Source organism: Mixophyes fleayi, chromosome 2, assembly GCF_038048845.1.
Source record: "Mixophyes fleayi isolate aMixFle1 chromosome 2, aMixFle1.hap1, whole genome shotgun sequence".
NCBI lineage: Eukaryota > Metazoa > Chordata > Amphibia > Anura > Limnodynastidae > Mixophyes > Mixophyes fleayi.
The window spans coordinates 218,690,544-218,708,883 of NC_134403.1; the positions used below are offsets into that span (position 1 = coordinate 218,690,544).

General features: G+C 38.3%; 1 protein-coding gene across 1 annotated transcript in view; it reads left to right on the forward strand.

The window, feature by feature from the left end:
- The first annotated feature begins 4,543 nt into the window (after positions 1 to 4,543).
- Positions 4,544 to 18,340, forward strand: part of ZMYM4 (zinc finger MYM-type containing 4) — a 142,370-nt gene continuing 128,573 nt past the window's right edge. Inside the window, 2 exon segments of the mRNA XM_075195488.1 lie at positions 4,544 to 4,626; positions 10,083 to 10,568. Coding sequence (XP_075051589.1) covers positions 4,593 to 4,626; positions 10,083 to 10,568 — 520 coding nt within the window. The 5' untranslated portion in view covers positions 4,544 to 4,592.

An 18,340-nucleotide genomic window follows, 5' to 3' on the forward strand; every position in this document is an offset into this window, starting at 1 on the left:
CTGTGATGTCCTGCATCACATGCTGTTTACAATGTTCAGAAAGGTTTGAACACTCTGGACAACAGGCCACACAGTAACGACCCCCTGCTGGGCCTTTGGCCAGAGCAGGCATTTGACAATTCATCAAAAACTTAGTTAGCATTTCCTGCTATCAGATCCCCTCCCCACATATGCCTAATTGGAGATTTCCTCTAGCAACCTTACTAACCCAAACAATGACACTTCCATACCAAACACATCCCAATGTAACACAATAAGTGCATTTCAAATTATACATTGGTGCCTGCAGCTCTGATTGAAATACATTCCTAAAATAAATTATTTCCACATGATCCAGCCACAGATAAGTTATTTATCAGTGATCCAGTCACAAGTGTATATAGCAATTCAGTTACAGATATGATGGGGGTTATATTTGTAAAATATATCAATGTTTTGTTTTGTCCTGAGTACATCCACTAAAGAGAAATTAACCTGTAATAAGGAGGGGGAAGTTGAAAGCAGTGTACAGAAAGGCAGGTAAATTTTACCTGTGGTTTATTATATTCTAGGCATTGTGGTCCAAAATACTGAAAATCTCCCTTTCCAGAAGAGCCTAACCCTAAATATAACACATACCGGTAATAGAGACCATATTTCTGTTTCCTCAGTATGTTATAAATTTACCATACAGAACAATGACAATGTAAGTTTGTAGTTGGCCATATTAAAAATAAAAGACTGTTACAGGGACAAATGTTTAAATCACGTGACTCCCGGCAAACCGGGTACAGTTGTGAGGTATGTCATTGATATGTTATTGGTAGTGATATACAGACTAACTTATATTCACAAATATCTGTTATGATAGAAATAGAGATGGCTCTGCCTGTGAGAACTTAGTCTAGAAGGGAGGTATACCAAGGAACTGATTTTGGAAGATGCAGTAGAAAAAATGGTCCCAAAAAGGAGCTAGAAGTTTGGTGTTGTATAGTACAGTTATGTGAAAAAGACAGGACACTCCTTTCAAATCTGTCTTTTCCAAAGGACAGTGTTCTAATAATCTTGCTTTTTGTTTACCTGCAACGTTACAAACTTAAGCTGTACTGCTACCATTCCATAAAAGCCATACTTGTTCAGTTTTGTTCCTGATGATAAACTCATAAACTAGAACAGTGTTTCTGAAACCCAGCTCTCAGGACCCCTAACAGTGCAGGTTTTCCAGGTGACAAAGGAAATAATTATATCACCTGTTGATCTGTTTTAGTCAATAATGAATACACCTGTGCTAAAGCAAGGAGATATGGATAACCTGCACTGTTAGGTGTCCTGAGGAATGTTTTCTTCCCGATGCTTGACACTGCACCCTCCGTGCTGCTTTTGCTCCCTGATTTCGCTCCCCTTCACTTACCTTTCTATTGCCTTCTTTCTTCTCTTCTATTTTCTTTTTCTCTCTTCTTCTCGTGGCTCCTCTCAGCGCGTTTCTCACTGCAGATGTCGGGTGTGATGACGTCACACCCAACATTCAATGCAAAGGGAAGAGGGCGCTGGACGCCGCCGCATCAGAGAAGTTTTTTTCATTTTTTTTCTGGGCTGCAAAAAATATGCGTTTGGGCCACGAGTTTGACATGTCTTCTGTCTGCTGTTTGAAAATTGTCTCATTCTTTCCAAACTAATGTGCAGCAACAATTGCTTCTGATATTATTGCATATATATTTTCTCATAGGCATGGTGTTAAAACTAACATGAATGCTCCAGACCACACTGTCAAAGATTATGTTTTTATATAGAGGTGGTTGCACTTGCTAATGATCAAATAAATAAATGTACTTTAATTAGCAGTACCAAGCTTAAATGATCTTCTTTATTAGTATGAAAGCAGCAAGGATGTACTTGGGCCTCTCCATTAAAGTATCCAAATATGTTACACAATGTATCCGATAATTAAAGAAATGGTGGCTGTGCAAAAGCAATTTTTATTCTACAGTAGTGGAGCCTATCTTGTTCTTTCTGAAGCAAGAAACACAAATACAAAGGGAACAAAACGTAATTTCAGTTTTCGCTGTAAGATATCTCATACAGATGTAACGCTCACATGGACTCTTACAATCCATAAAAGAATATACACAATACAAATAATGTAACCAGAAGTACCCATCATTAATTATAGTTTGCATTATAAACTTGTTTAATTTCATTAGTGAATACTTAGATACAATCATTCACTTTAGGTAGCTAGTCTATTAGAGAAGGAAGACGTTTGATATAAATGGAATCAAATTAGTCATCAGATTAACTTTTGAACAGCTAAAATGTGAAATGCCAAAAATATGAACATTCTCACCCCATAGAAAATTCAGAAATGGTCATAAAAAGTTCTTATGTAAGTTGTACTTCCAATTTAACCCTATTGGGTGTTGGCTCTGCAAAGTACTTTTGGATCCATACATTTTTATTTATTTTACTTTATTTTCTTTAAAATTAATCCCCACCCAGTTCTTAGACAGGCATCAAAGGTCACCCTAATAGATCTGGATACTGCAGTGCATCACCATCCAGGATTTGGGGACTGCATGGTATGGTCAATAGGATGCATATTTATTGTAGATCAGTCATTAAGATGCTTTCTGTATTGTATAGCGGTCACTATAATGTTCTCTAGACTGTTCTTTGTATTGTATTGAGGCCAGATAGGACTGCATTGTGTTTCATTATAGCTATTTGAAATAAAATGTTTAATATATTTAATTGGCTGCGTAAAACCGTTTCCACATTAGACAAATCATGCAAACTGTATGCCCAATGTGTAGCACAATGTTTATTGCCTCACAGTACTTGTGCCTCCAATTCATTTTTGAATCGGTGGAATTTGCAGTGGTAGTCTTTTTCCCGACTGTCAAAACACAGACAACAAAGATACCTACAAAAAAAGGGCGATCACTATCACACTGACATGAATATAATAAATACTTACCTAAAAAGTGACACATGACATTTACGAGGACAGCGCCATGCTGACAGGCACCGATTCCAAACACACTGCTTGTCAGCACTTCAGTTACAAGTCCCTTAACAGGGCGACATAGAGAAATCTGAATTCAAAGTGGCAATGTCCGGAACCCACAAAAGTGTATATTTGCGAGGTCCTAACATTGCTGCTTTAAATTCAGATTTCTCTGTTGCTCTGTTAAGGGACGTGTAACTGAAGTGCTGGAAAGCAGTGTGTTTGGAATCGGTACCTGTCAGCATGGCGCTGTCCTCGTGTCATGTGTCGCTTTTTAGGTATTTATTAAAATCATGTCTGTGTGATAGTGACAGCAACCCTTGAATTTGTGTGTTCTCCAGGTGCTTTGGTTACCTTCCCCAGTCCAAATACATACTAGTAGGTTATATGACTTCTCATTAGATTGGTCCAATTTTGTGTAGGTGTTTGCATTTCTGTCATAGGGAATTTGATTGTAAGCTCCACTGGGGGTGGTACCGATGTAAGTGAATAAACATTGAATGGAAATTGCTGCATACAATTTGTATGCTATAAATGATACTAATAAGGAATTTATAGCAATAGTTCAGAACATCTGAATTGGAGATTTTGGTAAAGTATTACAATTGAACGATTCATGGATTAACACTTAGGTAATTAACCTTACCAGTTGGATGAGCAGGAATTATTGTAACAGGTACTGTGATAATTGATAAAACAGGTATTATATACTGGTCACTGTAAACCTGACACTGGATGCTTTTCCTTACCGTGATATCAATGCCTGCCTCCATTTAGCTCTTCACATCAGAAATTCTCACATTGCAGCAAAGACTAATTTATTTTCATTCTCCCGGGTTGACATTTTCTAAAATGTTTGAATTAGCTTTTGGTAACATACTGTTTACACCAGGGTCCTTCATCATCAGTGTGTTCCATGTAAAATGTAAATGTTTACCAAGTACCCTCTATTGGGTGTCATTTGATGCACCCTTGATTTATATAAATGTTACTAAGGAGTACCTTATTTTTTAAATGATTTATGGTCATTTTTTAGTAGTTTTTCTTAAGATTACACTCAGTTATTTGGAGTTTAGATTAAGAGATGTAAGCACCCATTTATTCTGTCTGGGGTAACCCTGGGGTTACATGTAACACAGGTTGTGAAACCATGTTTTACACAATAATTATAACACACATAATTTCAGTATTGTCATGTTACTTTTTAGCATATGGGACTTTAGATTTTATTTGCTATAATGGCACCTTTTATTTTATACAATTTGTAACATTGTGTATTACCTGAATATTTTATTTTCAGCAATACATTTTAATGTATTTCTTAGTTAAACGTTTGCTTTTGTTTTGTTTTTTTTAAACATATCAGGGCTGCTATTCAGGAAATGTCCTTTTTGAATTACGAGTGAACATTGGTTGTAGAGGACCAAACAAAATGGAAGCATTAATAATTTGTTGCTGTCTCTTTAAGAGTATAATGCTGCTGGACTTACTGCAGCGAGTACGCATGTACAAAGCCCTCCTCCTTACGCATGCTTGTTTCCCTAGTTCCCGCCCTGTAGTGGTGCGCCTGCGTGTTTCTCCCGCTCTATGGGGTGAACCAACCATCATAATGGAGTGGGGTGATTCGCCCCGACGTTATAATTGTAATTATTGGTTGATTTCTTTACTTTGATAACTCCGGCTACATTCCCTTTATACTTATGTACGGGACAGTTACCGGCTACAGTGTTGTTCTGCCCTCGTACTTATTCGGTCAAGATTTAAATGGTACACTCTAAAAACTCCTCTTCCCCCTTTCAACGCCGTGGCTCAGCCTTGGCCCGCCCACCTCTCACCCCCCCTGCGGAGTGTTGCAGTTGGACGGGTCCGGGGCCGACATGGCGGAGCGGCGGGACACAGAACCCGGGTTGGCCGGGGGGTAAGGGACCGGATTGTGGGGAGTGGCTTTCCGGGTGATAATTAGTGTACAAAATGGCGGTGGTATAGACCCGGCTCATTTATACTCAGTGTTCTCTTTCTCCCTGTATGTTTAAGACCGTGCTGCAGCCACACTGCACTGTGTTCTCATTCTCTTCTTTACATGCTTGTAATATATCTACATATATGTGTGCCCAGTGCTACCCTCAGTGGTCACGCTGTGAGAAATCTGTATGCTGGTACACGGACCAATGTACATGTGTGTGTGATGTGTGTGAACTTACATTGTCTGATTTTGCTGCATACACATGCAAGGAAATAATAGGCTGTACGCTAATTTCATGTACAGTGTAATGGTGTTTATGTTTATCAACGTTGTGTTTCTTCTACATTTTGCTAAAATGTATGCTAAGCACATAATTATTTGCATAGCTACCCTGTCTGTGTATTTTAAATATCTCTGGCTGTTGGCATACACAAAGTGTAACTAAACTTGAAAAGATATCTGGTTACATTGTAGAGGAAACACATTTTTCATTCTCAGAACATCACTGTTTACTGAGAAAATCATTCAGAATTTGTACACTAGAAGCAATAATATTTGTCCATAGAAGCCTCTGTTTTTATACAATACATTGGACTGTCCTGTCAGACACAATGTACATTTCTAAGTAGTTTTTTTCCCCTCCTGTTAATATGCATTATGGTGGCACACTAGTTAGCATTGCTGCCTCACGAAAATGAGGTCATGGGTTTAATTCAGACCTTTGCCCCATCAGTGTGGAGTTTGTATGTTCTTTACTTGTTTGTGTGGGTTTCATCCCACAGTCCAAAAACATACTGTTAGTTTATTTGACTTCTGTGAAAATGGACCCTTTCATATGTGTGTGGTAGGGAGTTAGATTGTAAGCTCCATTTTGGCAGGTACTGATGTGAATACTTACATATTGTCTGTAGAGCGCTGCGTAATATGGTTGGTACTATATGAATGTAAAAACGATTGGTAGACAATCGTTATAATATAGAATCTTTTTATCATTTACAATGCTAACTAATGAGTCATTATTGTATCAATGTAAATCTATTGTTTCCATTTTGTTTAAATGACAGAATTGGCTCTTTACTTCTGTATCATTTTGTTCATCAGCAATTGGTACATCGATATTGTTACATGAAATACTGGTTGGAATGTAGGTTTCCTCAGCGTGGTAGTGTTTTTTTTAATGATTTTAAGTTGTATGTATTAAGAGCACACAGGCTATGATCTGTGGCTAAAGAGGATACTACACTATATGGACAAAAGTATTCGGACGTTTGACCATTACACCAACAGGGAATGGTAATGACATTTATTCAAATACATATACTTTAATATGGAGTTGGTTCCCCTTTTGCATCAATAACAGCTTCCACTCATTTTAGAAGGCTTTCCACAAGATGTTGGAGTGTTTCTGAGGTCAGGCACAGATGTTTGACGAGATGGCCTTGCTTGCAATCTCCATTCCAGTTCATCCCAAAGGTTGAGGTCAGGGCTCTGCAGGCCAGTCAAGTTCTTCCACACCAAACTCATCAAACCATGTTGTAGTCCTTGCTTTGTGCATTGGGGCACAGTCATGTTGAAATAGAAAAGGGCCTTCCCCAAACTGTTGCCACAAAGTTGGATGCATAGCATTGTCCAAAATGACTTGGTATGCTGAAGCATTAAGATTGCCCTTTACTGGAGATAAGGGGCGTAACCCAAACCCTGAAAAACAGCCCCAGACCATTATCCCTCCTCCACCAAACATTGCAGTTGGCATAATGCAGTCAGGCAGGCAACGTTCTCTCTGCATCCGCCAATCCCAGACTTGTCCATTTGACTGCCAAATAGATTAGCATGATTCATCACTCCACAGAACACGTTTCCACTGCTTCACAGTCCAGTGTCGGTGTGCTTTACACCACTCCATCTGACACTTGGCATTGTGTCTTGATGATGTGATGCTTGCATGCATTTGCTCTGCAATGGAAACCCTTTCTATTAAGCTGCCGCTGCACAGCTTTTTGTGCTTACATTGATGCCAGTGGAAGTTCTGAACTCTGCTATGGAGTCAGCAGAGTGTTGATGACTTTTATGCACCATGCGCCTTACCAGACGTTGACCCCGATCTATGATTTTATGTGGCCTTCTGCTTCATGGCAGAGTTGCTGTTTCTAGATGCTTCCACTTTCTAATAATAATACTTACAGTTGACCATGGAATATCCAACAGAGATGAAATTTCACAAACTGTCTTATTGCAAAGGTGGCATCCTTTCACAGTACCTACCACGCTTGAAGTCACTGAGCACTTCAGAACGACCCATTTTGTATCACAAATGTTTTGCAAATGGAGACTGCATGGCTAGGGGCCCAATTTTATACACCTCCGGCAACATGTCTGATTGAAACACCTCAATTGAATAATTAACAGGTGTGGCCAAATACTTTTGTCCATATAAGTATTTCTGGACTGCATCTTTTCAGCACCCAGGGATTAAATATAGGTACATCATAATATAGTATGAGGGTTTGGAAAAGTAACTGTGAAACTACAAGGCTTTATGCATATTTTCAATAAAATGGGTGATCACAATGTTCAATTTATTACATAACACCCCAGCTTCAAAATACGCACATAGGTCAAAGTTAAGTTGCTTACAAACTTGCTCCATGTTCAGCCAAGTAATAGCAATAGTTGTGGTATGAAATTTAAAGGGCATGTGATTTTTAACATATAAGTCCTCTGTAGGGCCATACATTTTATAGATCATTTGCTCAATTAATTGATTTTAGTGGATAATATCTTGTTCCCTTATCTGCAATTTTTTTTATTTGCCGGTTTAATTATATTTGAGTTACATTGAGCATGTGTGTAATAAATGGGCAGTTGAAGTATGGGCTGGAAGAAAATTTGCTGACGAATACACAGGGCTAATGGACATTTGACATTGCTTGATTGGCTAGTTAATCCCTCTGCTATTCACAGAGCAGTAGTGTTTTACATTCTTCAAACTGTTGTTTTCCATGCTAACAATCAAATAATGGGCAAATATGGGTGTGTGGACATAAATAATTTTGAGTCTTAAACATTTGCAGAATGTATTATATAGAATATTGCAGTGGATCTCAAACTTTCTCAGTTGGTGGCACCCTTAGGATATCCATATTTTTTTTAAGGCACCCCTGTGCCAATATAATTACTAAGTAGTCACCCGCCTTGCTTACCTTCGGCCCCACTGGAATATGAAATTGTATAGTTCCATCAAATATTTTTTAACAATATACTATAATAAAGGGGAAAAATATATTAACCAGAGCTTGTTTTTATCTGCTATACTTTCAGCATAACTTGCTTTATAACTCTGATTAAGTTTTTTTTTTTTTGCAGTCCCATTTAAACTGCAAGTATAGGAGTTTATAGGGCGCTCGTTAATTATTACAACATTGTGTTGTTATATATGTTTAATTTTCTAAAGTGCACTTAAAATTTGACAGAATCCAATAAGTTGCAATGATCAACACTACCCTTTTCCTATGGACTAGTTTAAATAAATGTCTCTTAATCTCGGCCCATAATTTTTAATGTTATGGGTTGCACAAGTTGATGCTGTCCAAAATCTGAATGTATATTTTCCTCTAACATATTTTCTGGGGCTAGATTTGTGTCTTCTACATAGAGATGGCAAAGGAGGCTGGACAAACATATTGGCTCACCCTGGAAAACATGAAGTTCACTATATTTTAGTGATTCATAATTCTCACAGAAATTACCATTCATCATCATTTACTTATATAGCGCCATTAGTTCCGCAGTGCTGTACAGAGAACTCACTGACATCAGTTCTCACCCAAATAGAGCTTTACAGTCTAAATTCCCTAACATACACGCAGACAGAAAGAGACAAAGGGGGGAATTCAATTCCCCCCCAGAGTATCGCCGCACTAAATCTACAGTCAATTTAAGCAGGCTACTGCGAGCAAAAAGCTGACATTGAAACTACCTTAATAACGGTATTTAAGCGCACTATTACTGTAATAATGGTAATAGTACGAAGGCCACGTTACTTTTTACAGTAACACGGCCAATTGAATCCCCCCTCCCCCCAAAAGAGAGAGACTGTGGTCAACTTAATAGCAGCTAATTAACCTACTAGTATGTTTTTGAATAGTGGGAGGAATCCCACGCAAACACGGGGAGAACATACAAACTCCACACCATGGTCAGGAATTGAACTCATGACCCCAGTGCTGTGAGGCAGAAGTGCTAACCACCAAGCCACCGTGCTGCTCCAATTTCCCTGTTGTACATGAGCTGTGTAAATGCTGTATGCAGAGTTCATACCCTCTAGTGGGCACTATTACTATGATGAAAGATACATCTGAGAATGGACATACTGTGTACACATAGGTGACTTTACACACATAACATGCTTATACAGTTTTGAAGGTTCATGTTATACTCTGCTGTTTGAGCTTTTTGTACCACACTAGCCATCATTGACACAAGGTTGGTCTGTAATTTATTTAAGCTACTCAAAGCCAGGTAGATGCTGTCCTCTATGACCATGACACTTCCCTCCCTCTTGCACACTACTCTCCTTGCTGTCAGCATCTGGGAAATTCAGAGCTATGGTTTACCAGATGCAGAGGAGAGAGAATGTTATTTGTTGTAGGGATTGTAATGGAGGCCGCATCCTCTGATTCCAGGTACAGAGCACCATTGTACAGAGAGACATTGTACATTTAATACATTGTTATAGTCAATCATTTTTTTATTTTTTACCAAGATTTGTTTGCAGGCATAAAAAAGGGTTTGATAACAGAGCAATTCTTTATTGTAGACTTGTGATTGGGGAAACCAGGTTCAAGCTCATGTCATATGTGGTTCCATGAGGTTGTCATACTAACTATTTGGTTTCAGCATATAACTTTTTAGGATGTTAAGAACCAGGCTACATTTGAGTAAATTGTTCCAAACTTTATCTGCTGCTTTTTTTTTTAACGATGTTGAAAAAGGCAATGCTGAATATTCTGTATTCATCATGACCATCTTTTAACATTTCTTATTTTGATTGAACTAAAAAATGTAGTGCTGTTTATAAGGTCTTACTAGAAACTTGCATGGTTAAAAGTAACTAGACTATATTATATTTTTGTACAGATGGAAATATGGATGCCGAGTTTAATAACACTTTGAGACCTGCGATTATTGGAATCTCGTACAACCAGCAAACTCCAAAAGTACCAGATGAATCACTATTGGATGAAAATTATTTTATGAACTCGGAGGTGCTGACAGAAATTCCAGTTATTAGTGAAGAGGATGAGCAGGATTACTTGTTGAAAAGCAGCACTTCCTCCACACTACACTCCCAAGGGAGTATGGAAGAAGAGAGGACTCCTACTGAACACAATCTAGAAGGTGAAAAGGAAATTCATATCAGTAATTTGAGACTTACAGATATTCTCCCTCAGCTAAGCAAGGAGTCCATGCTACAAACAATTAGAAAAGACTTTAATTTGTCTAGAGAGCGAGACGTCCAGGGCACATACGCATCCAAGGAGTCAGGCCGGGCAGGGATATTCCAGGACACTTTTTCCAGAGAAGCAGATTCTACATTAAAAGGAAGTTTTGACACTAAGCAAGGTAAATGGCATAAAATGATCATGCCTTGTACTTATCTCTGTAGTATGTAAACATGTATAGGAGAGTAGAGAAAGTAAAACAATCACAAACCTGTTGGGTATTTTGGGAACTGACAGGTGATAATGATATAGGAGAAATATGCGCTTGATGCATTAAAAAAAGCTAATTCAAAGCAGAGGTGTTTAGATGAAAGAGAGAAGGACGATATCCGACAGAGCTAATATTTGGATTAGATGAATGAGAGAAGGTGTACATTACACTATACACAGCTGAAGCTCCACCACATCTTTAGAAGTAGTGTCTTATGCTTGTCTGAAAAGCTGAGTCTACAATGATTTGAGAAGATGATGTGAGGTCACTGGCCTTGCCTTTGTGTGAGCCTATCATTTCACACAGTGCATTTGTGCAGAACAAGTATGTGAGTCACTGTCTGCTATTAGAAGCACCTCCTTCCTGACATGGCATCCTACTGCTTTGGGGTGACAGAGAGAATAATGGACATGGTTAGTTAAATATATAGTCTCCCGTTATTTCAGGTATATTTGTCAGCTCAGCAACACACATCCTTTGATATATATTAATATCAAACACTCTGCCATTTCATTTGCTTCATCTTTGTACTTTGTAATTATTGCAGTTTTCAGAACCTTTTGAAAAATGTGATAAAATAAAAACAGAGCACTGTAAAGGCACATGCATGACAAGGGAAAGTTTAAATTGTGTGCCAGACCCAATTAAGTGTGGCTTCTTATTTTACTCCTTGGTCTGTTATTCATTTACTAGTTGTTTGCTCAGATTAAGGTGATGTTGGATTACCAGTCTTTAGTCCATAATATTTCATGATACAGCATTTTGATTTGACTTGATTTTGTTTCTTGGTGTAACATGATGTTTTCAGGTAATCTTCTGTGGGTAAATGTGTTACCAACATGTAGAGAGACACGAGAGGAGGATGTGTCAAAAGTAGAGACATTGAAAGAGCTTTTAGAAAGGTAGGAGGTGAATCAGGAGAGAACAGTGCTTCAAAGATCAAGGTAGTGAATGGTTTCTGGGAGAAGAGGGTGGTCAACTGTATCTAAAGTGGCAGAGATGTCAAGGAGGATGAGTGAACTTTTAACTGTGGCTATATTATTGCTGACTTCAGTGAGTGCAGTCTTGGGGAAATGTGGATGGCAGAAGCATAATTCAATGATAGAACCGATGAGCACATGTTTGAGGACGGAAAGGACAGAGAGTAATAGAGGGGAAAAGGTCGAAGAAGAGATAGTATAATGTGCATAATATATATTAGACATGCATGTCAAGGATTGGAGGAATGGAGAATGCAGAGGGGATTAATTGGGGGGAGAGGGGGGGTGGCTGAGTCAATGGAGATAGATTGAGGGGAAAGAGGATTAGAGGAGTCTAAAGACTTGGGTGGGGGGGTGACTTTCAAGCTGCAACTAGGGGACAGTAAGAAGTCTGTTTCACAACCTTATCAGTTATCCGGGCAGGGAGTGTGGTTGAAGGGGAGACTCTCTAATAGGAGAGACCAGCAAAGAAAGCGGTGTCATAGGGTGAAAGCCCCTTTTCACTGATGGCCAGGTGGCTGAAGTAATAAGTGGAATTTATTGTGGATGGATGTGTTTGCTGCAGGCATATCTAGATTTCCATAGGGAGCAGGAAAATGAGTTAGAAGAAAATGGATAGTTGAGAATGAGGTTTGAGCTATGTGGTAGGTAGAAATTTTTGGGGTAGATGGAGGAACGTGAACAGTTTGTAGATACTCTGTTGGGCACAACGTTGGAGGAGATGTCACCTGCTGCCAGGAATAGGACAAGTGAGGAAGAGTACTAGGGAAGGAGATATGTAGGTGAGTAGGTAGTTCCAATTTATGTAGGCTAGGGAGTGAGGAGGGTGCATTTGAAGATACAGGCAGGCGATAAAGTGGTTAGAAGTGAAGAAGGGTAGTTTTGAGCAGAGATTGTTGGAGTGAGGGGAGGTGGAGGTAAATAGAGGGGAGCGATGTGTTTTTTGAGGCATTAGGAAAAGGAAGATATGTGGGGAGACAGTAGACGAATTGTATAGAAGAAGCTGAATCACCTGATACAGAGCAGTGGAGGATGGCGGGTTTTAGTATGGAGATCATATGCAGGATTGACAGAGGGAGTTGATGTAAAGGAATTTTCATGAAAACATGAAAAAAAAATCTGCGCTACCTTAATATTGCTACACCGCAATATAAAATTAAAATGATACAAGTCCTTAAAATTTCAACGTTCAACTTTTTCGTTTGGAGAAATGTAAAACGTGTTAATGTAATGCACATATATCTGGGAGGCACTGTCAAAAACACAGACGTAGCCTCCAATCGAAAATAGTATCTCCAACTGCATTGTATCACAATAGCAAAATATATCTTCATACATATATATGTGTGTGTATGTGTGTGTGTGTGTATATATATATATATATATATATATATATATATATATATATATATATATATATATATATATATATATAAAATTATATCATATCAGGTGTTTCCTGATTTGGCATAATGAAGATCCTGTTTGGTATTGAAATACATTGCAGTGTGTATACTGTTATTTCTTCTGTGAGCTGCCCTGATATTACAGTTTTTTGGAGAACCTAATTGTACTACATGCAATATTCTGTCAGTGATCCTGTAAGTGCATTTTTATCCCAAATTATTTTAAATTAGAAATTGGATCAATCAATTGTGGGCTTCTCTTCTGACCGTGCCTTCCAGATACAAGGTTATGCAGAGCTATCATAAGAAAGTAAGGATTATTAGTAAACTATGATGAATAACAGAAAGTACACCTGGGAGAGAGAGGGTGTGAGGTAAGGTAAGGTCGAAGGTGAGGTCACAGCATCACAATTTCTAGATTATCACTAGATTATATACAAAGCAATTTTACAAACTGCTTTTTCCATAAGAAAACATCAAAAGGAAGTGTCCATGCATCACATAAAGCAAGTGCATGAGGTGGTATGTGACAGGAACTCACAGGAGAATGCTGCATTTTGTCCTCATGTAGCAGTGTTTACAAGTAATGTTCTACCCCTCATCTTCTCCTTCTTAACACCTCTATAACACAATATATTCTAAATTATTACACACACTTGCAAGAAACTCACTTAACACCAGACATGCATTTTATACATATTATGTATAATAGGTATGTCTAGAATATATTATGCATATTATATTATAATATATTATACATATTAGATATGCATATTATACAGTCAAGTCCATAAATATTAAGACATCAACACAATTTTCATATTTTGGGCTCTATACAGCACCACAATGGATTTGAAATGAAACAAACAAGATGTGCTTTAACTGCAGACTTTCAGCTTTATTTGAGGGAATTTACATCCAAATCAGGTGAACAGTGTAGGAATTACAACAGTTTCCATATGTGCCTCCCACTTTTTAAGGGACCAAAAGTAATGGGACAAACTCAACAATACTACATCAAACTTTCACTTTTTAATACTCTGTTGCAAATTCTTTGCAGTCAATTACAGCCTGAAGTCTGGAAGGCATAGACATCACTAAACGCTGGGTTTCATCCCTGGTGATGCTCTGCCAGGCCTCTACTACAAATGTCTTCAGTTCCTGCTTGTTCTTGGGGCTTTTTCACTTCAGTTTTGTCTTCATCAATTGAAATGCAGGCTCAATCGGATTCAGGTCAGGTGATTGACTTGGCCATTGCATAACATTCCACTTGTTAGCCTTAAAAACTCTTTGGTTGCTTTTGCAGTATGTGTGGGGTTATTGTCCATCTGCACCGTGAAACACTGTCCAATGAGTTCTGAAGCATTTAACTGAATATGAGCAGATAATATTGCCCGAAACACTTCAGAATTCATCCTGCTGCTTTTCTCAGCAGTCACATAATCAATAAATACAAGGGAGCCAGTTCCATTGGCAGCCATACATGCCCACGCCATGACACTGCCACCACCATGCTTCACTGATGAGGTGGTATGTTTTGGATCATGTGCAGTTCCTTTCCTTCTCCATACTCTTCTCTTCCCTTTACTCTGGTACAAGTTGATCTTTGTCTCATCTGTCCATAGGATGTTGTTCCAGAACTGTAATGGCTTTTTTAGATGTTGTTTGGCAAACTCTAATCTGGTCTTCCTGTTTTTGTGGCTCACAAATGGTTTATATCTTGTGGTGAACCCTGTATATTCACTCTTGTGAAGTCTTCTCTTGATTGTTGACTTTGACACATATACAGCTACCTCCTGGAGAGTGTTCTTGATTTGGCCAACTGTTGTAAAGGGGTTTTTCTACACCAGGGAAAAAATTCTTCTGTCATCCACCACAGTTGTTTTCCAGGTCTTTTGGTGTGGCTGAGCTCTCCGGTGCGTTCTTTCTTTTTAATAATGTTCCAAACAGTTAAATCTAGCCCTAGGTGTGGCCAAATCATTAAGTTGCGGGTTTGAAAAAGTGGGGATGTTGCCTATAGCAACCAATCAGATTCTAGCTTTCATTTATTTAGTACCTTCTACAAAATGACAGCTAGAATTTGATTGGTTGCTACAGCCAACATCCCCACTTTTACAAACCCGCAGCTTAGTAAATCTAGCCCCTAATGTTTTTGCTATCTCTCTGATGGGTTTGTTTTGATTTTTCAGCCTAATGATGGCTCGCTTCACTGATAGTGACAGTTATTGGATCTCATATTGAGAGTCGACAGCAACAGATTCCAAATGCAAATGTCACACCTAGAATCAACTCCAGACCTTTTACCCGCTTAATTGATTATAAAATAACGAGGGAATAGCCCACACATGTCCATGAAATAGCTTTTGAGTGGATTGTCCCATTACTTTTGGTCCCTTAAAAAGTGGGAGGCATATATAGAAACTGTTGTAATTCCTACAACGTTCACCTGGTTTGGATGTAAATACCCTCAAATCAAAACTGAAAGTCTGCAGTTAAAGCACATCTTGTTTGTTTCATTTCAGATCCATTGTGGTGGTGTATAGAACCCAAAATATGAGAATTGTGTCGATGTCCCAATATTTATGGACTTGAATGTACATATGTATAATACGCATGTCTAATATACATTATGCATATTATATTATATATATTATATTGCTTGCAGCCTACACAATCTAAATTTGTAAGCGATACAGAGACATGATCAGTGACTGGACACAACCCCAAAATAGCTTCACATTACAAAGCGCAGCAATACAATGCTTAAAGGAACACTCCATAAAATGTATCATACCATTACGTTAATACAATTTGCACATCTGATTGTTGGCTAATTTTCTGGGTGTGACTGGATGGCCTTACTTTGTCATCTGCTATCGGTCTCTGGAGGTTTAGGTGTTACACAGTTTATCTGGTTTGCTTTCTTATCGTCCGTAACTGGCTTACTAATCAGGACATATAGAATCAGAGTTTTTACTAAAATGTCAGCTCATTTTCCTCACATCACATAGACATGCGAGAGAAAATGAGCGGATATTTCTGTATTATATTAGACGGCAACATAAAGGTTTTAATATTTAATTCTCTACACCCTCCTTTTTGTTTATTGGTTTCATATACTTGGGAAATTGGTATTTCCTCTTTTTGGAGCTTAGCAGGCAACATTGTTGTTATTTTAAAACAGCGAATTATTTTGTTTTTTATTGTAGCTATATTTTGGCACCTGACTTTTTCAGTGGTGGTTTCTTCTCTGACTTTTATTATCTTAATGCGTTCAGCTAAAACAGGTACCACAGGACATTTTTTACAGTTTAGTGTTTTATACGGTCTCTGCAGCCCATGAGCCAGAACAATGTAGAGAGTTGATCGGTACGATCTGAAAGAAAAGCCAGTGGAAGAACCAGAGATCTGGTCGGAGCAGTAGAGACCAGGGTTGGCTGCAAATCATGGTTGGCGACACCTAAAGGGAAGAATTGCTATTGCCTCTGCTGCTCTTCAACTGATTTTTGTGATGAGCATAATATCAATTTACTCTTGTGTTGTGATTTGTTGTCAGTAAGTATATTTGCAGCATCTCTGTAGCAGGCTCTGAAAAACTGTGTAACTTGTTTAAGGTCTTCTCTCCTGGATGGATCTGATAGTGACTAAGATAATCTGCTACCATGTTGTCCTTGCTTTCCACATGACGTGCTGCCAAAAGGACATTAAGTTGTGTTCTGCCTAGAACATAATTGTTCATAGCTCAAAACCTTGAGATGTACAGTGTGCAAAAGATTCAGGCAGGTGTGGAAAAAATGCTGCAAATTAAGAATGCTTTCAAAAATAGAAGTGTTAATAGTTTATTTTTATCAATTAACAAATGGCAAAGTGAATGAACAGAAAATGTAGATCAAATCAGTATTTGATGTGAACACACTTTGCTTTCAAAACAGCATCAATTCTTCTAGGTACACTTGCACACAGTTTTTAAAGGCACTCTGCAGGGAGATTGTTCCAAACATCTTGGAGAACTAACCACAGATCTTCTGTGCATGTAGGCTTGCTCAAATCCTTCTTTCTCTTCATCATCATTATCATAAGCTATTTATATAGTGCCACTAATTTCGCAGCGCTGTACAGAGAACTCTCATTCACTTCAGTCCCTGCCCTATTGGAGCTTACAGTCTAAATTCCCTAACACACACACACACACACACACATATATTATCCAATTTCACTTACAAAATTCACAGCAATCTGTGATATCCTAAATAAATTGTATCCTGAGTCTACATTGTTCTGACAGGTTCCTGTCTCTAACTATACGTGATAACAGGTAATGACCTCCTGCTTGGCCTTCAGGCTAATGCTGTTTTTTTGTCACTTCTGCGATGAAAATACTTACCATTAAGTAAGAACAGTCAAAACAGACTTACTCTAACCTGGCCTAATACATTAGAAATCCATACATTTCCTATACTGAAATGCTCACAATATAAAAAAAAAATCAGTACATTTGCAATGATATACAGCGGTGCCCTGCACCATTAATTAAAATATCTACAATAAGTTATTCCTATGTGATTCAGCCACATAAACTATTAACACTTCTAGTTTTGAAAGAATTCTTTCTTTTGTAGCATTTTTTCCACAGCTGCCTAAAACGTTTGCATAGTATTGTATATGGCCTAGGAGAGATTGAAAAAGTAGGATTGCTAACAAAACTGCCCTCATTTCCAAAATGTTTGCCTGAATCTTTTTCTTGTCATGTCATCATATGTCCTAATGTGCACCCCAACCTCTGGAGCTGTAGTCTGTTGTTAACACCACCTATTCTGTTTCTGAGAGTGTCGCTCCTCTTTCTTTCAATTCCACCACTTGAAGGAATTCCTGACTCTCCTGGTAAGCCTGATGCCTTGGTCTGGGGATTTTTGATTGTGATCCCACTGGTTGAGTAATTCTAACTGAAGCTTACTCTTGTGCCACCCTTTGCATGAAAGAAGCCTGTATTGAAGGTTGCCCCAATGTCTAAATCTGATATGTCAAATTTTGTATTTTGCTTTCCTCTGGCATTGACACTTTGTCTCTTGTTATATCTATATATACTCATAGGTACCATATCTGTTGTGAGCGTGTAAGATGACTTATAGTCCGTCCGTTTTCCTGGAGAAAAGAGATCATCTTGTTTGTTATAGTTTGTGCAATAAACTTGTCATTTCCCTGTCAACAGGATATTATCCAGGTACCTTAGTAAATGTTCTTGTAGGAAGACAGACAGGAAAACCAGAAATGGCACCCTAGAGCAAAAATTCTAAGA